This window comes from Heloderma suspectum, chromosome 10 (assembly GCF_057233095.1).
Source record: "Heloderma suspectum isolate Gila_16-S chromosome 10, 16-S_ref, whole genome shotgun sequence".
Classification (NCBI taxonomy): domain Eukaryota; kingdom Metazoa; phylum Chordata; class Lepidosauria; order Squamata; family Helodermatidae; genus Heloderma; species Heloderma suspectum.
Window position 1 is genome coordinate 22,869,151 of NC_139467.1, and position 26,224 is coordinate 22,895,374.

Genomic DNA, 26,224 nt, shown 5'->3' on the forward strand with positions numbered 1-26,224 from the left:
TTCAATAGCTGATGGTCCCCTTGCGTTTCTGTAAGTTTGCTGTTTCGTGCCTGAGATTAGAAACAGCAGATCCTCTGATTAGCAATTGACTATTTGTTCCAATAAGCCTCTGCCAGCTCACATGCACAAAAGGAGCAGTTGAAATGTGTGAACAGCGTAATGTTGTTTTTTCCAGTTCACAGAAGAGGAGTGGTCTTGCAGGACCTTGTGGCTCCGCTATTATATTGCCCATGCAAGTAGACTGCTTGGTGCAAGCGAGCCAATGGCGGATCATCGGGATAGACTCTGAAGCCTGAGGGCTGATTTTGATTCTTTAAGTGGCATTACTTTTAAGTAATTTCTGTGGGCATATCCTTGCAATTTTCCTAAGGGCCCAAGCATTTATTTAGCCTATGCAGACGTGTAACATTTCAAAACCTTGTCAGTTTTGAAAAATTGGAGGATTGATCAGTGTCCTCCTAACTTGTTTAGTTCTCTTTGCTTAAGGTCCTTTTGTTTCTGGCTGCCTGATGTGTTTTTATAAGCAGACGTGATAGTATGGCATGGATATATGTTGTATACCAGGGGTGGGCAGCTGTCAGGTCTGTGGACTCTACTTCATTTTTTTGTTAGAACCCCAAGGTTTCTCTCACACTGGAGGCATTCAAGATGAAATTGGACAGCCATCTGTCAGGGATGCTTTGACTTGGATTCCTGCATTGAGGTTGGGGTTGGACTCGATGGTCTTATAGGCCCCTTCCAACCCTACTGTTCTATGATAAGGTTTACCAACTGGAGCCAGGTGCAAAATATTGGCTGTAGGTGTGTGTGTGTGTGTGTGTGTGTGTGTGTGGTGTGTGTGTGTGTCCGTCCCCTGAGTACATGCTCAGTCCAGGCATTTCAGTCCCAGAACTGAGCTTACAGTCACTCCTGGTTTTCCCTGTAAGCTCGCTTCCATCTCAGCAGTCTAATTTGAAGGTGTAGCGGGGTGGGGAAATGCCTTTGTCTTGTTGCTAAACAATTGGGAGTCAGAGACCCCTGGTGATCTCCTGCAGATCACCCAGAGATCAGTACATCCTGATTTACCTTCTGCCCACCCCTGTTATAACAAGTGAGGGGGGCGTGTGGTAGGGAGGGCAGGAGAGAAGGAAGTGTCACACAGGGAGACATGCTCATGTCTTGTCTCTCAATTTGCAATCCCTACAGCTTCTTGTGCAAGTGTTCACTCTCCTAAGAGGAGGTTCTGGGCTGGTAGCTTAAATGCTGCTTCTGATTAGCTTCAGCAACTTTCAAGGCCTCATAAGATCTAGATAGCGAGATAAAAAGAAATAGATTTGCATAAACATTTTCAAGCAACTCTCCCCCCTCATATAATGGCTTTGCAATGTAGGAGTGCCTCCCCATGCCACCTATAAATGTGTACATTGTCCTTCTGCTCTCTTCCTGTACAAAGCTGCAAAAATAGTCTTCATTCCTGATCCTAAGACTGCCCCAGGAATTGTTCCAGGATATTGCTTCTGTGTGTGTATGTCAGTGGAGTACAATTAGCTTACGCACTGGATTAACCTAGCATTGAACAATGAATTGATGGAACACACACCTTTTCCTCAAGGGGTAGAGGGTGGGAGTCATACTCTTGTTACTGCCATCCCTGTCAGTTTAAGGAGCAGTGGTTGTACCTACATAATGTCTCAGGTGGTTCATGCTGATTGTGCTGGTAAGGATTAAGCCTGATAAAGAGGGGAGGTAAAATGGTGCACTGTATAGTTTCACATCCCTTTCTAGAATCACAGTCAGAAGATACGTAAAAGAGCATCTAGTCCAACCCCCTCCTGCAGGCAATCCACTGCAGTATCCTGCTAAGTGACTATCCAGCCTCTGCTTAAAACTTTTCATGGAGAGTCTACTACTCTCTGGGGTGGTCTGTTCAACCATCAAATGGTTCATCCCATCAGGAAGTTCTTCATAATATTGAGTCAGATTCCTTTTCTGTGTAATTGGAACCATTGGTTTGGATGATATTGTCTGGCGCAACAGAAAACAACCTTATTCCATCGAGGCAACAGCCCTTAATATAATCTCTTAATGGCCTCTTTTCCAGGTGAAACATACCTAACTCCTTCACTATCTTTGTTGCCTTCCTCCTGTAGCCTAACCCTTATTCACCAATCAGAATAAACGTATTTGAGAAGCGTTATGTTGGCAGCGTGGCACCTTAAAGTGGCTATGGAAACAGGTGCACTACAACTTCATCCACTCATCTTCACCTTGAGGGCCAATTGGAAACCTTCCAGTAACTGGATTCTGCTTGTCTGCCAGTTGCCAGTCCTTAGCATTTGCTCATGGAATTACTTTGCAAAGGTAATTATGAGGGACAAATGGTAGGGGATTGGCTTTCACTTTCAGAATAAAGTACAGGATTGAAAATGCTTGTAAAAGTTACAAGTTTTGACCATGTGCCAAGTTCAGGCTTGAAGATGTATGGAATTACAGCAGCAACTTGCAGTGCGGGACTGGGTTCTACCCAAGAATTTAGCATAATAATATTTACACAGTGAAAATAAGAAGGGAGAAGCATGGTTGAGCAAAGAAGCAGAAGAGCACTGTTATGCAAAAAACAAACCTGACATATTATTAGGGAGAGAGCTAACAGGATTTCCCCTTATAGTTCCACTACCAGCATACACATGAATATGGCGTTTTCACGAGAAATAAAGTCTAGTGTTTTTAGTACAAGTACAGATAACATATGTAAGAATGCTAGGGCTTGTGCTGTGCACCGCCTTGGTATGAAGCCCAAATAATGAGGTGAAGCGGGCTGATTTGGAGGTGTCTTGTCATGATATGAGGCGGATCAGACCAGCACTGAAGCACCCCAAAGTGAAGGGGCTGCTCCACAAAGTGCCTCGTCCACATTGTATATTCGGAGCTCTTTATCCCTTCTGTGCAGCCTAGATGGGCTGTTCCCAAAATGGATCAACTTCTGAAAAATCAGGAGGAGAAGGGAGCGGGGAAGGCAAGGGGATGCGGTGGTGCCAAATATATCACTTTGATAGAGATCTGGCCACTGGGAGAGGAGGGGGAAGGGGAGAGGAGAGGGGGGAGGAGGAGGAGCGAGTGAGCTTTGCTGTGAATCGGCCTCTATTTGCTCAGTGTGAGAGAGGTGTTATTGGAGAGGAGAGGTCTGTCTGAATATTACTTGAGTAGAGTAGTGGTCTCCAAAGTGGGGTAAACACACCCGAGGGAGTGGGGGGAGACAATCCAGTGGGGTGCATGAGCTGCCTGATAATTGAGCAGCCTCCTGCTGCCCTGACAAGCTGCCGTTGTGTGCAGTGATGGCGGCGGCAGCAGCAGCAGCAGGATGGGATGGGAGCTGAAAGGGAAGCTCCATGGCACTTCTCTCTCCACTTCAGTCCTAGCCACTGGGAACAACTGCCCCAGTCTCTGCCAGGCATGGCAGAGGAAGCCTTAACCCTTCTCAGTCTCCTTTGGCAGAACGAAGCTGAGAAGAAAGCATGTGCCATGGGAGCTGGGTAAAACGAGGATCCATAAAATCAAAAAGGGATCATGATTTCATATGATATTTGCAGAGCAAATCCCGCAAACCACCAACAGATCACAGAGCACATCTGCCTCTGTGAACTGAACCAGAAAATCACGGATCTGCCACTTGTGAGTACAGCCACAGTGCAAAAATGGAAAAATGGCTCCCCCCATTCCCTGGAACAAGATGGCTGCTGGTGCACATCCAGAGGGCCCAGTTGGCGGTGTCATCCTCTGACCAGGCACCCTCCCCTCCTTCCAAGGAAGGGAGAGAGCGGAGCTGTAGGGTGACTCCTGCCTCTGCCACCTGACTCAAGCCTTCACGGGCTCCTCGCAAGCAAGGAACCTGTGAAGGCATGGACAGAGACAGGAGTTGGCCTCCAACCAAGCACCCTCCCCTCCTTCCAAGGGAGAGAGCACAGTCGGAGGTCGACTCCTGCCCTTGTGCTTGATGGCGGGCTGTGATGGGCAGCGTTTTCCCTGGCAGCAGCAGTGGCTCCCTGGGCAGCAGCGACCCCTCCCCCCCAGAATAAGGGCCCAGGTGAGCTGGGGGCTGGGCTGTGTGTGTGTTGGGGGCAAAGTGGGATTAGGCTGAGCCGGGTCACCCCCCTCCAAATCAGCCTGAGCCGAATTGGGCCCACCTCAGAAGCTCCGAAGCAGCTTCCAAGTCAGATTGGGGGTTCTGCACAACCCTGAAGAATACCCCGTAACAGTCCCAGTTGCTGTTGGAGAAGAATTCAAATTATCTAGTGTTCTGCTACAATTTACTTAACTTACTGGAAGGATGCAGACAGCCTAGTCATTGCTGCAAAGTTCTCACTGCTGGGACACGGCACCACCCGCACAATACAAGAGCCCTATTAGATCAAGGCTCTTTATTGGGCTACATTTACTTTGAACAGGCACGTAATTGCTCCAGATGCCTAGTCGGAGCTCTGCTTCGCTGTCACATGATGGCACAGCATCTAGCTCTGGTATTTTGCTGTATATTCTGCTGCAGGGTTTCTTTCTCCTTCAGCAGTCTCTCTATTTTCGCTTCCAATATCTTGATCTCATCTGTCCATTTCTGGGGATTTACAAAAGGACTGTCATTCTTCTTTGCGTAGTAGTAACAGCCAAGTTATCTCCTCTTTCTCTAAGCTGTTCTCTGGCAGTCAATTTTGCTAGAAGGGTTGATGGATCTGAGGGAATTGGCGGAAGGGTTGACTTGGTTTGGCTCAACTACTGCAGCATTAACTGGTATTTATAATGTGCATCATCAAACTAAGGGGAATAGTGGTCAAGAGTGAAGGACAGCCGATACTAATTTACTGCATCTGGCTGCTATTAGAGCTGCCACAAAGCCTTCCACCATGGAGTTTAGTTAATTAGTAGTCCCATCAACTTAAAGCACTAAATAAGTAGGAATTTGTTGAAGACTATCTTACCCAATGGAGTCCATGGGTAGTATCCAATGTGACACTACCACCAACATAAATTACATTGTGCTATGTAAACAACCTCTGGCATAATGCCAGTAGCGCTTGCTGGTGTGACGGGTTTCCCTGGAAAACCCATTGCATCAGTGGTAGTGTAATATTGGACACTGCCCAACATTTTGATATTCCCGAGATGATTTTTTTTTACACAAAGGCCCAAGTTCCTCAACAACAGCCAATAGAAACAATGGGAAAGATTTTGGCCTTGCATATTTTAATTATCAAAGTTCTTGCTTTCCTATGGCTGTAGAGCAAGGCCAACTTTTTCTGGAGCTAGTGATGGCGATGCCAGTCTGTGGGTGAAATGCCCTACGCCTCATGATTCTCATTTCAAAGGGTTTGATCCAGATCTAATCATACTTAAGAGTAGACCCGTTGAAAACGATGGGACTTAAATCATGGCTAAGTCTCATTGATTTCAGTGGACCTACTCTGATTAAATCTGGATCCAACCCAAAGGATTTTAGTAATAAAAGTAAAACTTCCCCTCAACCTCTGTCAAAGGCCTTGAACTTGGTTTTCAAAAGCCAACCCATTAAGATAATGTTTCTTTCTGAGAACAAGCACCAAAAACATGATGTAAAAGTACCATTCTAGAATTGTGTATAATGGGTAGATGAAAACTAAGCTACTATGAAGGAGATGGCCCTTTATGCTGGAAAGCACTTTCCAACTTAATTTCCTTGCAACAAGGGAAAATTCATGTTACTTTCTGCTGATATTGAGCAAGCACCTATTAGCTTGCACAAAAACAGCATGAAAATTACCTGCCGGCACCACTCTTGGATGGCGCTTCCAGTGAGTGGGCCCTGAATGCTGCCGTCCCGCCGGAGATATACTTCCCCTTGATCTGTTTCATAAAGAAGAGGTTCCCCATGCTCTTTGGGAGGATGAACACTTAGTCGGATAACTTTTAGGAAGATGCCAGTGTCTTCGGCTTTGATAACTGGGATGAAACTCAGCGTGTAGGCTGCTGGAAAAACTTGTGGCTTGAAGCCTTTCAAAAGTGAATCTATGAGTAGACGGACTCTATCTTCATCTTTGTGGTCACACCTGACACCACGTACTAAGCCATTATCCTCAACCCCCACAAAAAGGCTACCTCCTTCACTGTTAAGGAAAGCACATGTATACTTCCGCACATGATGCTTTAGGGTTACCGCTAGATATTCGCCACCACCGCGCTTGAATTCTATGTTCCGCGTCTCGCTGCCCATGAAAGCTCCATAGAACAGACATTCTTTGTCTATGATTTCTCTCTGGACAATGGCACTGTCTGAACGAGTGCCACTTAGAAAAGTCACTGGATGGTCTACCAGTCTCCAAGGGTATTGAGGAGACTTTCTGATGGGCCTAGTTTCATTCGGCAGACACTTCCTTCTTCTCTCAGGCACTTGTAGCCGTCCCAGAGGGGATTCTGAGCTGCTCCCAGCAGAATCACTCTGTAGATAGGACAGAGTAAAATCATACAAGAGGGTACAGTGTATAATCCAAGGGCAAATATCATGGAGATGGGCTGCACCAAATAAAATGTCTTACTTAACATGCAGATTGGGGCCTTTTGGGATGAATAGTCTTACTATGACAACTGTGTACATATATGGGGAAATGTGATCTCTGTATTGTCCCTGATAGTTGCTGAGTTCTGGTCACTTGATGACTGGCATTACACAAGTAGCATATCCAGGTGGACTGGCAATTTTAAGCGGGGAAAACATCTAGTGGTGCTTCCAGACATAGTGCTCCTATCACTAACAATCTGCAGCTATGCTGTCTCTTCCTCCTCAATGGATTATTTTTAAAAGACTGAAAAAATTGTGGGAAACCATGAGATGGTTGCAAGTAAGGATGGGGGAGAAATTAGTTCTTACCTAATTTTTCACTTTTAAACCACAATATAAACAAACTCACTTTTCCTTCAAAATGCACACTTCCCCGAATTTTGCAATGGGATTCTCAAAAAATTGAAGGATACAAAAATGCATATATTAGGGAAAAGTAATGTTCAAAAATGCTTTATATCAGGAAAATTGCTTGCAAAAATTTATGCATTTTTAAACGGAATTTAAGATTGAAAAAATGAGAAACTGAAACTGAAATTGACAGATTCGTCGATCCCTAGCTACAAGTTGAAGACAATCTGGACCTCCCGCAAAATTCTGTGAATGAGGCAGGGTGACTGCATGATAAAAGCCTCATCTGGAAGCACCCTAGACTCCAGGATGGACTTACACTTACGTGGAAAGTGTGTTAGCTCAGCGCTACTATTTTAGAATTGTGAAACCTGCAAAATATGTGTGGACATCCAGAGTGGTCACAGCTCCTATTGACTAGATCTTTATAAACGTGTTTGTTTCATACTTCATGAAGATGATTGATACTGTATGATCAGCCTGTTGTAATCAGTCATGTGAGCAGAGGAGAAGAGCTCAGTTTTTTGGCATCTTTATCTGTTATTAGCTAGATGCTAATGACGCTGGAAAATGAATATTGCATTTGTTGCCTAATTAGTGATGTGGGCGTAACCAGTGGCAAGGCAAGGAAGTGGGACTGCATCTATCCAGATCTCCCCTCTGGCTGTTGAAAATCAGCTGCCTATGAAGATTCTTGCATCTCTTTACATTCTCCCTTCCTGGGTATTTAATGTAGATTATTTCATGATAAAGCTATTTGAAGCAATGCCCGTAATTTTTCATGGTACTTCAATATTTCCCTAGAGGAATGTGTACCAACGAAGTCTGGACATTCCAGGGATTCTGTGTAATGAATGGAGATTGTTGGTTTTGCTTCATAGTGTTTTACATCTGAGCTTGTCTTGATGATGGAAAAGGGGCTTTTCCTAGCAGACTGTAAGTTCTGGGGCCTATCTGGAAAGGAAGAATTCCCTATCAGGACAGCCAAGCCCCCCCCCAACATTCATGTGCTTATCTGAAATTCATATTTAATACTGTAACAATCCTTCCTTCTTCCAAGCCAACTAGGTGTCTTTGTTAGGGAATTGTAACCATCCTTGCCAAATGACAATTCTGAGGATTCTTTAGGGAAAACCATGCCAGTTAAAAGTGGTATGCAACAGATGTTTACAATATAGACCCCTCCTCCTAAAGCTAGGAGCTGGATGATATGTCTGCCCTTCCCATTGTGCTAAAGGAGGCATTAGGTCTGCTTCTGGTAGGGTCTCTGCTACAGGAAGTGTGTGTATATATGTGTGCATTATGAAATGTTTTTTAAAATGCACACATATTTACACGAAATGTATATATTTGAATATATTCATGAAATGTTTTTCCAGGGCCAGATGAACTGCATCCTAGAGTAATAAAGGAACTGGCAGAAGAACTCTCAGAACCGCTGTTTTTCTCTGAGAAATCATGGAGGATGGGGGAAGTGCCAGATGACTGAAGGAGGGCTAATGTTGTCCCTAGCTTCAAAAATGGTAAAAAGGAGGAACCTTGGAATTACAGACCAGTCAGTCTGGCATCAATCCCTGGGAAAATTCTGGAGCAGATTATAAAGCAATCCATCTGTAAGCACCTTGAAAACAATGCAGTGATTACTCAAAGCCAACATGGGTTTGTCAAGAACAAATCCTGCCAGACAAATCTGATCTCATTTTTTGATCAAGTAACCTCCCTTGTGGACTGTGGAAATGCTGTAGACATAATATACCTCGACTTCAGCAAAGCTTTTGACAAAGTGCCCCATGATATCCTGATGAGCAAACTAGCTCAAAGTGGGCTAGATGAAACAACGATCCGGTGGATCCACAGTTGGCTACAGAATCGGACTCAAGGAGTGCTCATCAATGGGACCTTCTCAAACTGGGGAGAGGTAACGAGTGGGGTACCACAGGGCTCAGTCCTGGGCCCAGTGCTCTTCAACATTTTTATTAATGACTTGGAGGAGTAGGTGCAGGGAATGTTGATCAAATTTGCAGATGACACAAAATTAGGTGGGATAGCTAATACTTTGGAAGACAGAAACAAAATTCAAAGTGATCTTGATAGACTGGAGCGCTGGGCAGAAAACAACAGAATGACATTTAATAGGGATAAATGCCAAGTTCTGCACCTCGCAAAAAGACACCAAATGCACAGTTACAAGATGGGGGATACGTGGCTCAACAACACTACAAGCGAGAAGGATCTTGGAATTGTTGTCGATCACAAACTGAATATGAGCCAACAATGTGATGTGGCTGCAAAAAAAGCAAATCCTCTTTTGGGCTCCTTTAATAGAAGCATAGCTTCCAAATCCCAGGAAGTACTAGTTCCCCTCTACTCAGCACTGGTTAGGCCTCATCTGGAGTACTGTGTCCAGTTCTGGGCACCACACTTTAAGAAGGATGCAGACAAACTGTAGAGGGTTCAGAGGAGGGCAACAAAGATGATCAGGGGACTGGAAACAAAGCCCTGTGAGGAGAGACTGAAAGAACTGGGCATGTTTAGCCTTGAGAAGACTGAAGGGAGATAGGCTAGCGCTCTTCAAGTATTTGAAAGGTTGTCACAGAGAGGAAGGCCAGGATCTCTTCTCGATTATCCCAGAGTGCAGGGATGGAATGGGCTCAAGTTACAGGAAGCCAGATTCTGACTGAACATCAGGAAAAAATCCTGACTGTTAGAGCAATACGACAATGGAACCAATTACCTAGGGAGGTAGTGGGCTCTCCCTCGCTGGAGGCGTTCAAGACGAGGCTGGACAGCCATCTGTCAGGGATGCTCTGACTTAGATTCCTGCACTGAGCAGGGAGTTGGACTCGATGGCCTTGTAGGCCCCTTCCAACCCTACTATTCTATGATTCTATGAAATGAAACAAGTTGCCTGGCAGAGCAGTTCTATTGAGGGAGAGGGCTTCTGTGCTGGAGCAACCACCATATCCAAAGACTTGCTGGACTGCTGTGGCCCAGGTGGGAGGTGGCTTATTCTTTTTCTGACATATTTTTCCCCTTTCTCTTTCATTGTGAGGGAGTTAACTGTGCCAGCTCCAGGACTGGCATAATTGAGGGACCTTGTTTCATGTATGTCAGGGGAACAAGGGAGCTTTGGATTCTGCAAATCCAAGGCCACCCTGAGGCATCCTTTTTCAGCCCCTACCAGCAGCAAAATACTGCCAGCAGTACATTTATGCCAGCATAAGGTTGATGGTGTCCTCTGGGGCCATAAATGCCATCCCGCGAATGGGCCTCCCTTCCCCCATCACAGCAGCACTTTAGGATTGCAGCCTAAGGAGACTACTGAATATCCGTCATTGGACGTTTTGAAGATAAGTTGTATAGGAATCTATCCACTTTGGTGACAGTGTGCATAAATTAAATCTATTGATTTCCTTCCACCTCTTGGTGGAACCTATGAGCACAGAGCTCTTTTGCGCACTCTCAAGGCCTACTGAATAGTGATTTACTTTCTTAGGTTTTTCACTACTGTCATGAAGTCCTGCCACAAAGGAGGATTCTCCATTCCTGCAGCCTTACCTCTCTGCCATCTTTGGCAGCAAATGCAAACTTCTTGCCTTGTCCCACAACCAGATTTTTCCCTTTCTTCACAAGCTCTTTGGTGAGGTCTTGCTCTGTATCTGGGGCAAGCAGCAGCTGTTTCAGAACATGTTCAAGGCTGACCTCAGTCACCACCTGTACAAAGGCATAGGCCTGCCTGCGTTTCTTGATCACTTCAATGTTGTGTCTCTGAAGGGTCACACTGGCCGTGCCAAGGATGTCCTTCAGCATGCTGCAGAGAACTTCACGAGAATACTTGGGGTTCAGGTTCCCAATGTAGAGTATGTAGGAACGTGTCTGTCCAGAACAATCGTCCTCCTCCTTCTTGTCTTCCTCCTCCTCTTCCACTTTTGTTTCTGTCAAAGCAACCTCTGGAACTTGATCCTTATTGCCAACTGGTTGTGCACACTCTGCTATGGCCTCTGGAACTGCTGCTGTTTCCATTTTCAGACCTAAGATGGTCTGAAAAAATTCCAGAAGCAGGATTGTTTTATCTTATTCCTCATTGGGATATTGCTGGTTGGAGGACAGAAGGGCAGGTTGTCTCATTAATTCTACATTGGTCTTGTGGTTTTCTTTAGTAGTGCATGATGGAAGAATGGCTGCTCCTTTCTGGCTTTCTTCTGTGGATGGAGAAGAAACAGGGAACTGCTGTTCCTACAGGCTCTGTGACTGATAAGGCCTTGGTATGGTCAACGCCTGTGGTGAAACAATCCACAAGAAACATGAATTCTGCTTCTGGCAGTCATGAGATTAAGGGCTGTGATTTAGCAGCAGGAGCTTTTGCTGTCTCAGTGTGAGAGACTGCTGTGTGGCTTCCTCTCTTATACAGCGTTGGGTAATGAGTCATAAGGAAGTAACTGCCTTGCTGAAACCAACTAAGGTTCATATGACCCAGCATTCCATTTCCATGTCTTACTGTCATCCACTATAATCTCCCCCCTCTCTAGCAGCTTCTTCCTGCATGACCACAGCCTATTCAACCTCCCAACAGCATGTATAAGTTCTCAGCCAGCAAATTGTGCAATTCTTCTGGCTGGGATGTCACTTGGTGTCACAACTTGGTGTCACCTGCAGCAAGGATGGGCAAATTTCAGACTTGTAGGAACTGCTTTATTTTTTACTAGAACCTTGAAATCCACCAACTGGAGCCTAATGCAAAAGACACTTAGAACTAAAGAACTCTGAGCCCAGGAATTTGTTTTGAGTACCAGAACTGAACAATGCTCACAGTCCTTTGACACAAAAATCCACTCCTGGTTCTCTCCCCACATTTCAAGTTTCTACATTTCAGCAGTATGACTTGGGGGCACTGGGGTGTTGTTGCTATCGTTTAACAATTGGGAGCCAGAAATCCTTGCTGATCTACTGCAAATCACAGAGAGATCTACGCATAGACCCCAATCTACCTACCCCTGCCCCACAGCGCTGCCACTATGCCCAGGTAAGTGTCTGAAGAAGGGTGAGGCAGAGGTTTACTCAGGCCAAGGTTGTGGAGCTGTGAGGTCAGGCTGCTGACGCTCCAGGAACACTAGTTGCCTTACTGAATAGCCAGAAGAAACATGGAGGATATGGCTGTGGGTAGGGCTGCACAATGTGCCCATAAATTATTAAACCTGCAACACAGCCGATCAGCTGGCATCCCAGCCAAAGCCAATCCTCTTCACAATTTTAACTCCCCCACCCACCCTGACCCTAGCATCCTCAAAAATCAAGTTACCATGGAAGAAGCTGGTGCTCATGCTGTACTGAACAGCTCCAGGTTTGTTCTCATTCAGAAGCCGTGGTGTCACTTCTCTGGCCTCCAAGTCTCTTTAACACAGCTTTAAATTGTGAGGTCATAGATGCCCTTGTTATAGTTCCAGCCAGTCTTCAGTTGATTCTGCAGTGGAGAACATGGGCTGGCAATATTTGCCAAGGTAAAATGGAAGATGTATTTCAGTGGCTCCAATCTGAACTGGAATATGCCACAGCAAGATTTCTTGAAGATGGCAACAGTGGAAGCTATTAGAGTCACAGCAAGCAAACACGTGGATTGCAGGAACTAGTGAAGCGGGGTGCTCCTTTGGATGGTAAGCAATGTCACCCAAACCAATGCCAGGAATGATTTCTGCTTTTTAGTCGCATAGGTAACTATGTTGATGAGATCCATCTTCAAACTTGGCAAACTGCCACTTTAGCCCGTGTTCATATTCCTCAGAGCAGCCTTCCCCAATCTGATGCCCTTCAGATGTTTTGTACTACAACCCCCAGCATTCCTGACCATTGATCATGCTGGCTGGGGCTGATGGGAATTGATGTCCAAAACATTTGAAGGGCACAAGGTTGGGGAAGGCTGCCTTAGAGCAAGGAGCTCTAGCTGGTTATTTCCAGACTGGCCAGATCTATCTTATCTAAAATTATTTCTAGGCTACCTGAGCTATGTGTTATGCCATCCTTTCCCAACCTGGTGCCCTTCAGGTCTTTTGGACTTCAGCTTCCATCAGCTCCAGCCAGCATAGCCAATAGTCAGAAATCCTGGGAGTTCTAGCCAGAACATCTGGAGGACACCAGGTTGGGGAAGGCTGTGTTATGTGGTTTCCACAATGTACTCTGAGAAAGTGAGCACACACTTTTTGGCTCCCCAGGGCTCAATTTATATTGGATATGGGCAACAGCATTTACCTATGTAAGCATTCAAAGTGTGCCTGGTCACATTTAAAAGCCACTTAACATGCAAATGGGTCAGTGCATATTGTAACATCAACATGCCAGCAATGGATGGCCCAGGCAGGTGCAATACTGGCATACTATTTTAACACACTAATGCACCAGTGCATATGATAAATGTATTTAAATGTAACTGGACAGACTTACATGGATAATTCTTTCTATGGCCCATGTCCTACATAAATCAGGTCTATTAGCTTTCACACAAGCTTAGCTCAAGCTAGTTTGCTTGCCAAATAAAAAATCATCCCCACACCCACACCTTATTGTTTCCTTCTTTTCCCTGTTCTAAAAGGATAGGACCAGCATTCACTTGTATGGACTGAGAGAAAAAGGGCTGCAAAGGGGAAGCTGGGGAGTAATTTCCCTATCTCAGACTATGTTGTCACTGAACTGTGTTGCCCCAGATTTTCCTGATTAGTTCAGATCTCTGAGAATTCAGGCACACTTGTGTGGATTTGGGGTGGGCTGATCTATCACTGCCTAAACTCTTAGATAAACATTTACATTCAGTATCTAAAGTTATTTTTTGCACCAGTCAGCAGATAATCACAGCACAGCTCCCTCCATACAATTTTTTCTTTTATTTATAAACAAAATCAACAGAATAAGTGCAGAAAAGAATATTGGCAGGGCCCTCCCTGCTACTTGCAGTAGGCAGTGCTCACAGAAATGGTATTCTGCAACCAGGCAGTAATAGCAGAGACAGGTAACCCCCCCCCCCCACAAACAGGGTTATACAAGATAATCCAGATGTTGGCTGAGTCACATTGCACTGCGGTGAGCTCTGACTCCTTCCCACAATTGGCTTATTGCCTGTGAATTTTCATTGCTTGTTTTAGAGGCTGGGGTTTGTTTTTTGCATTTCCAACTTGGTTTGTTTCTAATCTCTTCTAGGCCAATCCTAGAACTCTTCCTCTTCTACAAGAACCTGGGGAGAGAGGAAGAAGGGAAGCAGGGTATGTGACCTGGGAAGAGAGAAGTGCCTACAAAGGAGACGCAACCCACAGTGCCCCACCCCCAGTTTTTTAGTATGGGGCAGGCAAATAGCCAAGCACAACTGAAGTTCAGGGTCCATTTCTCTTCTTTGGAAACGAAAGGAAAGGAAACATTGCCAAGGCTATTCTGGAGCAGATGGAAGAAGCCCCCAAACCACCATGCTTTTACTTTCTGAAAGCAAAAAAGGTGTCAGTCAAGGACATGGACAGGAGCAGAACTTTGGGGGCACCAGCTTGTTACCTCCTTTTCCCATTCTTATCTGGCAGCAGCAAAAGCCCTCTACTATATGGAACAATGAGGGCCACTGCAAGTGCCATAAAAATAAATACATTAAACATTTTCCAGAATACATACAAACAAAACAATTCATGTTCCCTACTTGAGCTAGGGAAGGTCAAACCATCCAAATACCTGTTCCCCATCCTTCCGACATCCCACTCACCTGCCAGGTAGCAGGGCTCTGACAGTGTGAACTGGAGGGGTAAGTTAAATGGTACCATTGTGGAATAAGAATCATTTAATTTTCCAGAAAAAAAGGTAAAACAGTTGCCATTTCAATTGCAAGTAGAAAAACTTTTCAGACTCTTAGGGAAAAAAAGATTGGGCTGTTCAGCTGTGTGTCCTGTGACACCTGGGTAAGGGAACCTATGCTTTTCTCCCTCCCTGCTACACCAAGCCCACTTGGAGAGCTGCAAAGGTGGGTGATGGTGATAGCAATGCAGATCCACTGCTGCGCTCATCACAAGTATCCTCCCCTCCTTATTTGAAATAAATATTACAGCGTTCTGCCCTCCGGCCAGCAAAACAGGAAAACTGCTTGCTTGAGACCTCCATGGAGGAAAAGGCCATAACAGCACCAAGTGAAGAGAGATATCTATATTCAGATAGCAGGGTGGTGTGCCCTCTGCCTTAACCTCCCCACCCCTGGTACCCAAGGGAGTGAACAATTTGGCTAGCAGCAGCTGCTTGTCTTATGCCAGAGCTGGCTCCTTGCAGTCTGTTCTGTATGGCACAGAAAGGGAACACCTCTCGGCATTGCCAAGGCTGAGTCCTTGCATGAAGAGGGTTCTCAAGGAGGGCAGCAAAAGAATGTGGCGCATCTGAAAAAGAAGGGCCGAACAGCCAGGTCTAACACAAGCATGGCTCTGCCAGAGCTCCATATACACAAGGAGAAGCATCATCTTCCTTGTAAGGTAGACTGTGGTCCCAAACTCCACCAGCGGAAAGTAGAGGAAACATCCATCCCTTTGTGCCAACAAGTCTCTGTAAGTCTCATTTGACTGTTTGGGAGTGCCCAGGGTCTTCCTCCAGAACACCACCTTCTCTTTGCTGGCAAAGAAGGTGTCCTCATAGCTCTGTGATGTGGTGGGTAAGGAATGTAGGCATGCCTTACCAGCATGCACGGGGAGCTGACGGCACCACTTCAGCCAAGACTGTGCCAGAAGAAATCGTTTTCAGAACTTGCCCTGTTTTAACTTGTCAATATGGTAGGTGAGCTTCAGTGCTGGCCCCAGCTTCAAGCCCATGTACTTCATCATCATATCGCTGCGTAACAACAGCAAGGCCTTGCCATCAATCTCCTGGAAGCACAAAGCAGAAATAACCACATTTGTGTGATGCCTTGGCTATCCTTGCACTGTGACTCAACATGGCCATAATTAAAGAAGGTGGTTGGGATAATGCTATGGCAGGGCTGGCTAACTTTTCAATGTCAATTGTACAGTAGAGGGAACTTCTTCCAGGTGCTAATTTTCAACTCCTATGGCAATGTGACATAACAAGTGGCACCTGTCAAAATCCCCTTATTCACCCTAGCTTTAAAACAACCAAGCCTAAGACTAAATGGCTGGCCATCCCTGTGCTATTTTCTAGCTGGCCTTCCTAGCTACTTGGGAAACCCTTTAAATCCAAACTCCAGCCTTTTTTCAAAACTTTATCCACATGACTGACCTGTTCTCTATCCAGGGCTATATGTCATTTATGCTAGAAGTCCAAATTCTGCACACAGCCATGTATGCATGTCCTGTGGTCAAATTGAGCACATTTGCATGTTTGTGGTAATTTGGCTTTTGCTAATTGTGGAGAAGTGCAAGGAGTTCTGTAAGTTACTGGAGATCTTCAGTCATGCCCACATGCTTAAGTGTAACAGTACAGTTATAAAAAGCTGAACGCTGAGATTATCTGGGAGTTTTTAGGGAATCAGTCACCCAAGACATTTCATGCTTCTTTCTTTGCTTCAGCAGAACGACAGATTACACACAGTGCTGGGTCTTTCATCACCTAGCTTCAGCCCCGCTAGATCCTGTCTGAAAGCCAGTGTCAATCACACAATTTTTTTTCTCTGCTCCCCAACAATAGTTCAGGTCAGCATTCTAATTCTTCCCCGCACCCCACTTCTCCCTGAACTGTACAGGTTTGCTTCACTTGTATATGCTTGCATGTGTGACTTTCAGGGGAGTCTTTTTTGCACTGTGGAAACAAGTTTTGCCTCAACTCTTTTTTCCTCCCCCATCTACAGTGTGCAGGTCCATTCATCCCCTGAACCAAGTCTGCAATCCTAGGAAGTGCCTTCCATAGAACCAAGCAGTCCCTTATTACACAGATTCCTGCTATTAATACTCCTGGCTACATGCCTGGTAAAGGATGCTCAGAAGAGAATGGGAATGGGAGGACTGCTTTCAGGTGTACAAAACATATCTAACAGCTCCCATTACTGGGCTTAGTTACCAACTTAGTCTCACCAGGAATGGTCCTACTGAAAGTGTCTCACCTCCCCCCCCCGTGGCTCCATTCTACAGCAAACAAATTTCCTCTCATCCGCTACTCTACCTCTGGCAACATGAATGGCTCAATGTACAACATTTATGCATTTTTCAGCTATTTCAGGGGAATACTCCTTATTACCCCAACACTGCTCTGAATAGCTAGAGCTGCAAAGGGGAAAAGGGATTTTCAATACGAATAAGCACAAGAGTTTAATTGTGCAATAAAGCATTCTGCCCAGTTTATTCCGAGACAAGGCAGATAGGTCACTTCTTACAGGACAGCTGTACAGGTATATGAAACTTCCTAGCCAAAGATGGCCTTTTCATAGAGCTCACGAATAAGGCTCATGGGAACAGCACTGCCCTCCATTTCAAAACAGCCATTTATGTCTGCCTGCAGCGAGTTGTAGAATGGGCATTCTCTTGGAGCTTGTCCTTGCTCTGTATCTGATGGCCAGTTACATCCACATAAACACTGCCTGACTTACCTGCTTCTGATTACCATGAGTGGATACTGGAGGCTTGCTTCCCCTGATGAAGGCTACCAGATACTGAAGCTCCCAGAGGGAAGTGACTTGGCACAAAGGAAGTTTTGTAAATGCAAGGATTCTTTGTTAAAAACTGCCTCATAGTTGCTGAGAGTGGGAGCAACCTATTGTGCAGTGGCACTTGCAGCAAGAGGGGAGAATGGACTTGATTTACCCAGACAGAGACCCATACCCCTGGACTGGTCATATTTACATGTTTTCGGAAGAGGTCTGCGTGCGGTCCTAGTTGGGGATCAGCTTTTCTCACAAACTGCATGACGTTTTCCACTGTCCAGGCAGAGGGGTCCCGGATGCCCAACCGTGAGATGTCTCGAGGACCGAGGTATCTGTCAGAACCTGGACAGCACAACAGCACACATACACAGACACATTTATTTCCTTGCATAGCAAGAGTGTAAGGCTCTGTACTACTTAGGAGTTTTCCAGATAGTCTTTTTTTTCTTCAAAATTACCACCACTCTTTTTGTCACTGTTATATTTGATAGTGACAAAAATGGTCAATAATGGCTGTCACTACTTGCCCCTCTCCTCCTCCTATTGTGCTTTGGAAATAATATCATGTTACATGGAGTGCTAAATGAACCCATTGTAGTTGTCACACTGGCTTTACGGGGAATCCTCCTGCTGGTTTGTGCCCCTCCCCCAAATTCTACTTGGATCACTTTAATGTCTGTTCAACTTGAAGTACTGGCTCTCCACTTCCTTTTCTTCTCTTCTGTTGCACAGGCGTACTAATTCAGAAACTCACTGAAAATACTGATGCACCAGGATAACAGTCTGTAAGATTTATATAGTGAGATTAAATGCATCATGACAGGAAATTGCTTCAGGGAGGGAGGAAGGAAGGAAAAAGGTATTCAAGAAGCCAATTTTTTCATTTTTATTGAATTTAGCAATGATGTGTGCACTAATGAGGGGGTGCGGCAAGGAGAAACTACAAATAAAGCTGTGCCAATACTCAAATCCATTAATCACTTAGACAAGTTGCTTCTCCCCCAAATTAGGTTTTATTTTAATGTTTCCAATGTGGCTATAAAATGCTACAGTCACTGCAGAAAGAATATTTCCAACATCACCAAAGCACAAGATGGAGTTTTTAATTAAAAATTTACTGGACAGCAACAAAGATCGTATATAGTACCAAATATGGCACATTGGTCACTTGTGCTGTCTTTTCTGAGCTTCTATGATGGCTAAGAGGCTTCCAACAAATTTGTTTTCCATCACCAGGAGCAGCGACATCCTCTCTGAGAGCATCAGTGAGCTGGCAATTTGAATGTATTGCATTTTGAACACATAACCTATTACATGCACCAATGAATGGACAAATACCTGGACAGTATATACAGAGACATACAACTGAGGTACTAAGGTGTTGAAATGAATTATGTTATGCTTGAGAAATCTGTTCTGCTTGAGGTGTCTCATTGTTATACAGTATGTTATTTTACCTCTGTCTACTTTGTTATGATTTTGGTTGAACTTTAAAAACACAAAACAGAGCCTATCTTGCCTGGGACATCAATTACTTCACGGTCCCTTCAGAAATCCATGTGGTCAATCAGAATGGAATGATTACAAAGAGAATGCTGGGAATTAGCATCTCCCCAGCCCAAGAGGTACTAAGCCTCCAAATGTGTCTCACCCTGCTTCCTTTTACTCATATTAGAAATACAAGACTGGAGCTAGAAGTTCTTCACAAAGAAGGTGTTTTAGCTGCTTACCCCCAGCACTAAGTCTATGCAAGGCAGAGGTACTGCACTGAGTGAGACTGGAGGGCTGGTGAAGGTGCCTGTATCCCTGAAGTCGGTAGTCTCTTGAGTTCCTGCTGGGACTTGATGTACTGACAGCATTCAAGGCAGAGTCCAGAGGGTCCAGGCGAGGCTCCAAGGGGCCTGGCAGGCCATCGCTCAAAAGAAAAGTTTCACCTGGAAGACACACACAGAATTGATGAGACATGTGCGACGGTCAGGTACAGTGCTGCAGTATGCGCAAACATCCAGAGTTTTGAGCCAAACAGCAATAACAGCCCTTTAGCCCAGCTAGAAATTAACTGAGAAGGATCACTGTCACAACTAGATGCCAGTTCTTTGGGGGTGATCTTCCTCTCCCATTAGTTGTATTCACCAATCCAAACTCTCTATTAGTTAAGCTTCACATTTTATCTTTCTCATTCTTCTTTGGCCATTAAAGAAACGTCTAGCCAGGCTCTCCATAGGAGTGGTTACAAACAATTCTCCTTTCATGTGGCTGGCTACTGTTGCCGGCACTGTTGATGCAGCCAGTATATGTGAAAAACACAGATTCAAATGGAAGTGGAAACATACAGCCATTTCCTAACGGTAAGAATGAAGCCTGCTTTTTGACAGAGACAAGAAAACTGCCTTGCTGAATCTGAAGGTGATGCTTTTTTAAATAAATTAGTAATGTTAGAAAAGTATTGGGCTGAGCAAGGTAGTGGGTGTAAGACATAAAGCTGTGGATTGCCAGGATTCACACAAAACCATTAGCCTGTCACACAAGCAAGAATGAGCCAGTGAAACACAGAATAACGGCCAAAGTCAAGTTGTGGGGCTGTCCACAAAACATGTAACGTTCTGGCACGCATGCCTCATACTTTGGGATGTTGTTCAGACAAGATCATAGTTTCTACTGCTCCTGCAGCAGGACTGTAAGAACCTACTAATCTAACAGTCAGATCTTAGCACATATGAGTCTGCCTGGTATATTCCCAATAGGGACAATAGCAGGGGCACTAAGATTATGTATGACGATAGCATATACTGTTTTGTTCTTCTGGCAGCACTCAGGTATTAGACGAATGAAGAATTTCAAGCCTTATCCAGATGTCTCTAACCTCAAGAACTGTGCTGTGTCAATACTTCTAACAGCAACAGCCCAGAGTTGGAGGGTGCTTCAGCGCACAGGAATCCTACAGAAGCCCCTACAACTGACAGAAATCAGTGTCAGCCCTGGATTTTGCATAGCCAGTTTCCTGCATTCCCAGTGGTGATCTAGAGGGGAAAAAGTGATCCGCAAGACACTTTCTGTACTTCTAGCTGACTTCTACAGCACTAAAGCCCAGTGTATAAGAATTGCAGACCACATGAACCCCTTACTCTGTATTCCTGCTTTTCTTGGCAAATGCTATCACTAAGAAGAAGCTTTACTGAGAGCATAAGATTAACATTTTCATTACTGAAGCAGCCCTAGCAGGCTTTTTCAGCCTTCAACTGATGACTGAAAAAAAGTAAGAGGGCCCCTTCCACCTTCTAATATAGGGTTGGGGAACCTCTTTCAGCTGGAGGGCCAAATTCAATTTCAGAGAAGCTCTAGGGGGTCGCATTCCAGGAGTGGGCAGGGCTGAAGGCAAAAGGGATGGGACCAAAAATACCATTGTAGCTTAAAGCTCTTTTTGTTAAAAGAGAAATAGGAGAGCCAGTGTAGTGTAGTGGTGAGAGTGACGGACTAGGAGCTGGGAGAGCCAGGTTCTAGTCCCCACTTGGCCACGGAAGCTCACTGGGTGACTTTGGGCCAGTCACAGAGTCTCAGCCCAACCCACCTCACAGGGTTGTTGTTGTGAGGATAAAACAGAGAGGAGGAGGATAATGTAAGCCGCCTTGGGTTCCTTGCAAGAGGAAAAAAGGCGGGATATAAATGCAATCAATCAATCAATCAATCAATTCATTACACAGGTCTGTCTTTCCAGAGTATTCTACCTTGGGCAGTGGCTGGGGTGGGTGAGACTTTACTTGTATGTTAGAAGATGTTGGGCCACTCAAAGAAAAACAGGACATTTAAGATTTTTGTTTTCCTCATACAATGCTGACTTCTGTCCCAAAGAGGACAAAACCTCCAACAGAGTCCTGCTGGAACAGAATAAGGCGTCATCTAGCCCAATATCCTATTTTCCAGTCTTCAACTAGATGCCTTCAAGAAGCCCACAAGCAGGGCATGACTAGTTCTCCCATGCTGTTGTCCTCCAGTAACAGTTATTCAGGGGAACATTGCCTCAGGACTTGGAGGTTCCATATAGACATTATGGCCAATAGCCACTGATGACTATGAATTTGTGTAATCTCCTTTTAAAGCCATTGAAACCAGTGGCCATAAAACCCCACACACATCTGGGAATAGAAGGTTCAACTCCTATTATTATTGAAAGTCTGTAAAGGTCTTTGTAAACAAAAGACCAACAGTATCCAACTTGTATGTGCTTGTTTTGCAGAACAAGAATAGCATTGTGCTAGAGAAGGAAGCCAATTTGATCTCCACAGGAGTGATGCCAATGGAAGTGACTGTAAAAAGAAATCATTGTAAGCAATGTATTTGGACTGTCTGAATATCGTTAGGTAACTGTATCACGTATATGTAAAAAGAGAGACAAACTTTATGCTTCAGGATATGCTGTTGTTGTGGGAAGGGATGCAAAGAGATTTCCTTCTCCCCCATCTTGAATTTAACAAAATTCAGGAAGAGCTGGCCAGATGTCTCATTTTGGAAATCAGGAGTGATTCCTGCAACTCAGATGTTCAGAGTTGCTTCAGCTCTCATGGGTACACATAGGTAAAAGGGGCCAAGCAGGCTGTGCAGTCCAGTATTGGGGGAGGGGGGAGGGAAAGTATTTCCCTGTCCCTGGCACACTACCTGCAATCCTAGTTGTACATTCAAGAGGCGGACACAGAAGGGCAAGAAGACACTGTCCAGACAAGCCCTAATCAATAAATGGCTGGGCTGGAAGCAGAATGCTGGATTTGGACCTGCCCTGTATCTTCATACAGCTTCATCAACCTATGCTGCTTCATAATGAATATTAACAGCAAGGCTGGGGAAAAGATGCTGTGCTCACCTTCCAAAGGGTGATGGTCATTCTTTGGTAACTTGGGGGACAGAGGAGCACTGTAAGGAGGGGAGTCTTGGGAATATCTCTTTGTACCCCGGCCTGGTCCCTGTAGAGAGCCGTCTAACGAAATGCTCCTGTCTAGGAAGAGAGAACAAGCCCTGCTTAGGATCAGAATCTTCCTTAGGAAATCAGCCCTGCCTGAGATCCCCAGTTCGTTTCTACAATGCATCTAAATTTGTAGTCACAACAACCCTTTAACGGAAACCTAGACTACTAATGACAAAATGTCTCTTTAGAAAGAACGTTTATCAGTTATTTTGCATGATTTCTCATTACTACCCAAGGTTATTCCTTGACGGTTTGCAGTGGTACTTTTAGAAGTGGTTCTCAAAAGTATTAGCTGGGCTCCTTGGTTTCAGTGAGTGTCTTTCAGAGTATGCTGTTATTTGCCAAGACTTCTGTTTATGGCATCTCTGAACAGTCATTAAGGTGCAACACTTATACAGAGATTAAAACCTTGTAAAGCAGAATGCTCAAACTCATAGAAACAGATAATTACCCATCATTTTGTTAGCACAGTATCTTTTTTCCCCTCTCACATGATGTCGACTCTTCCGTCCCGAAGTTCAGAAGGAAGAAACTTCCCACTACATAAAACATATGTGACCCTCAACACAGGGAACAGAGGAATAAATACAGGTTGCTTACCTGTAACTGTAGTTCTTCGAGTGATCATCTGTACATTTGCACATATGGGCTCCGCACCTGTGCAGAGCCTCGTTTGGGAAACTTCTATAGCTGAGGAATTTTTGGTGGGAACCTTCCCCCACCATCTCAGTGTACATGTCCCTTGCAGTTCCTTCCTATTCCCTCAGTTTCTTGAGACCACATACTGCAGCTTCGGAACCGAGCAGAGCCTCAGCATCAACATCAATATCAAGACATACACCGAAGTGGGGCGGTGGGTGGGTTGTGTGAATGCACAGATGACCACTTGAAGAACTAGTTACAGGTAAGCAACCTGTCTTCTTCATGGTCTCTGTGCATCACACATACGGGCGAGTAGGAAGCTGAATTATTGGTGGCAGATCCATGTCTTACAAACCTGCACAGCCGAAGGAGTGGTCCGCTCTGGCACGCACATAATCTGTAATGGCTGATGAAGGTTGATGGTTTCAAGCAGATGGCTGATCTACAGAGCTCAGGAAGGAAGATTCCTTTCCCAAATGCAACCAATGTAGCCACAGCATGAGTCAAGTGCGCTCAGATTGGACTGGAAAGGCCAAGGCCAGCCATTTCATATGCCAACTTAATAGTCTGGACCACCCAGGATGACAGCCTCTGCAACGGCACTGGTAGTCCTTGCTACTTGCCACCATAGCACATAAATAAGCGAGGGGACTGATGAAAGGGCTTAGCCCTCGATTGATAGAAATGCAATGCCCTTCGAATGTCCAGTGTATAAACAGTAGATTCTGTCAGAGTGGAAGAAGACAGAAAGCTGAGTGTACAATGTCTTGATTCAAGTAGAACTCAGACACCACCTTAAGCAGGAAGACAACACTGAGTCAGAGCACCACCTTAATGCAATGGATCATATTAAGATGGTTCTATACATAATGCACACTGTTCACTGGACTGGTGGGCTGATGTAACAGCCACCAGAAAGGCAGTTTTCCAAGACATGAGATGGAAATCTGTTATTGCAAGCGGTTTGAATGGCTTGGCAGTCAAGGTTTGCAGGACAATGGACAAGCTCCACGTTGGTACCAGGAGCTGAATTGGAGGAGGAGAGATTCCTTATACACTGAAGAAACTGTTTAGTGAGCAGGTGCAAAAAAACAGAAGCCATTCACTGAAGTATGAGAGGCAGAGACAGCTGAGGGATACAGGCTTGGGGAAAAACTTTTTAAACCCTAGTCATAACAAGACAAGATAAACTGCAACACTTGGTGCAGGTGGCACTGAATGGAGTCAACGTCATGAGTGGTAGCAAAGGAACAAAAGGATGTCCATTTATGGGCATAGGAATGTTTTGTAGATGGCTTCTTAGCAGCATCCAAAATACACTGTCCCATGTAAGGAACTGAAGGGTCAGAAAGGGTCAATGAATTCTCCATGCCATCAGTTGTAGCATGTCGAGGTCTGGATGCTATATCTTGCCTCGATTCCACGTGATCAGGTTTGGTATCAATGGAAGCAGGCAATATTTCCCATGGAAGAGTTGAAAGAAAGGGTGATCCAAGGTTGCCTCAGCATGACCATCCACCCGTATATTTCCTAATACTTTTATTATGAGCAAGAACGACAAGAAAAGATAAAATAGTATTCCTGTCCACTGCAAAACATGGATGTCTTGTCTACTCCCACTCTGCTGCAGAAGGTTGGGCAAATGGTGTTTTCTGCCCGAGCAAGCAAGTCTCCTTCTGGAGTGTCCCAAAGGTGAAAGAGGTCTGCGAGGACTGCTCTGTCCAGCTCCCACTCCTGGGAAGCGGAATTCCCACTCCTGGGAAGCGGCCTCTGAGACTGGTATCAAAAGCTCTCAGAGCCTTCTCAACTGATGAGACATGTGCACTTCGCCATGGTCCATACCAGGGCCAGGGCCTGCAGGAGAAGCCACCACCACCACCGGGGAAGAGGCGTGCTTGCCGCCGCTGGGCCTGCTGCCGCCGCCGCTGGGCCTGCTGCCGCCGCCGCTGCCACCACCACCAGGCCTTCCTTGTGGACTTCTGCCTGGCAGACCGCCAGTCCCTGCAGGACCAGGCCCCCAGGTACCGAGCCAGCTGTGCTGCTCCACCTGCCCCTCCCTGGAGGGGCTACATAAGCTGGCTGGCTGAGGTGGCCTGGGAGAGCCAGGGCCTGCAGGAGAAGCCACCACCACCACCGGGGAAGAGGCGTGCTTGCCGCCGCTGGGCCTGCTGCCGCCGCTGCTGGGCCTGCCGCCACCGCCACTGCCACCACCACCAGGCCTTCCTTGTGGACTTCTGCCTGGCAGACCGCCAGTCCCTGCAGGACCAGGCCCCCAGGTACCGAGCCAGCTGTGCTGCTCCACCTGCCCCTCCCTGGAGGGGCTACATAAGCTGGCTGGCTGAGGTGGCCTGGGAGAGCCAGGGCCTGCAGGAGAAGCCACCACCACCACCGGGGAAGAGGCGTGCTTGCCGCCGCTGGGCCTGCTGCTGCCACCGCTGGGCCTGCTGCCGCCGCCGCTGCCACCACCACCAGGCCTTCCTTGTGGACTTCTGCCTGGCAGACCGCCAGTCCCTGCAGGACCAGGCCCCCAGGTACCGAGCCAGCTGTGCTGCTCCACCTGCCCCTCCCTGGAGGGGCTACATAAGCTGGCTGGCTGAGGTGGCCTGGGAGAGCCAGGGCCTGCAGGAGAAGCCACCACCACCACCGGGGAAGAGGCGTGCTTGCAGCCGCTGGGCCTGCTGCCGCCGTCGCCGCTACCACCGCCACCAGGCCTTCCCTGTGGACTCCTGCCTGGCATTTTTAAGGGGATTTTAATTGTTTTGTTTGTTTGTTTTATTTTGTTGGGGGGGATTTTGTTGTGTTTTTAGGGGTGGGTAGCCTGCCTGATAGGCGGGAGCGAGGGGGCATGTGTCCACCTGATGGAGGCAGTGGGGGGAGTGTTGGGGGCCAGAACATACCAAGGCTGGGCGGCAGGCGCTGGCGGAGCGCTAGGGGCAGGCCATGCCAGCTAAGGGGAACAAGGGAGAGATGTGTAGTATCTGTCCCCTGCTCCGGGCCTGTCCAGAGCCAAAGGATGGCTGGGGGAGGCATGACCCCATCTTCTGGCCTTCATTTGCTGCTCTGCAATGCCAGGTCTGTTACCCAGAAAACCTCCCTCATCCATGACATGATCCTGGAT

At 46.0% G+C, this 26,224-nt stretch overlaps 2 protein-coding genes across 7 annotated transcripts in view; both read right to left on the minus strand.

Moving 5' to 3' along the window:
* Positions 1-4,461: 4,461 nt before the first annotated feature.
* On the minus strand, positions 4,462-10,944 carry SLFNL1 (schlafen like 1). Its single transcript, XM_084815563.1, has 3 exons — positions 10,616-10,944; positions 5,768-6,442; positions 4,462-4,588 (listed from the first exon to the last, which is right to left on the minus strand). The coding sequence occupies exons 1-3, from the start codon at positions 10,934-10,936 to the stop codon at positions 4,469-4,471; spliced, it is 1,116 nt and encodes a 371-aa protein (XP_084671689.1). The 5' UTR covers positions 10,937-10,944; the 3' UTR covers positions 4,462-4,468.
* Positions 10,945-13,764: 2,820 nt separating this feature from the next.
* SCMH1 (Scm polycomb group protein homolog 1) overlaps positions 13,765-26,224 on the minus strand; it is a 79,259-nt gene continuing 66,799 nt past the window's right edge. For 2 of the 6 annotated variants that reach the window (XM_084815561.1, XM_084815562.1), the window contains 4 exons: positions 19,238-19,441; positions 17,707-17,849; positions 15,666-15,780; positions 13,769-14,132 (listed from right to left, as the gene is read on the minus strand). In XM_084815561.1, the coding sequence (XP_084671687.1) occupies positions 14,095-14,132; positions 15,666-15,780; positions 17,707-17,849; positions 19,238-19,441 (500 nt within the window). In that variant the 3' untranslated portion in view covers positions 13,769-14,094. Of the gene's footprint in view, positions 15,781-17,706; positions 17,850-19,237; positions 19,442-22,362; positions 22,495-26,224 lie in introns of all 6 variants that reach the window. The other 4 variants (XM_084815558.1, XR_014785134.1, XR_014785135.1 and 1 more) reach the window with 4 other exon arrangements.

Bases quoted from the DNA above. Each gene is read 5' to 3' on its own strand.
- SLFNL1 (XM_084815563.1), bottom strand. From the start codon at position 10,936: ATGGAAACAGCAGCAGTTCCAGAGGCCATAGCAGAGTGTGCACAACCA. The intron at 6,443-10,615 runs GTCAGCCTTGAA...TCCTATCTACAG, and splicing joins TTGTACAGGTGGTGACTGAG to AGTGATTCTGCTGGGAGCAG. The intron at 4,589-5,767 runs GTAATTTTCATG...GTAAATCCCCAG, and splicing joins TCCAAGAGTGGTGCCGGCAG to AAATGGACAGATGAGATCAA.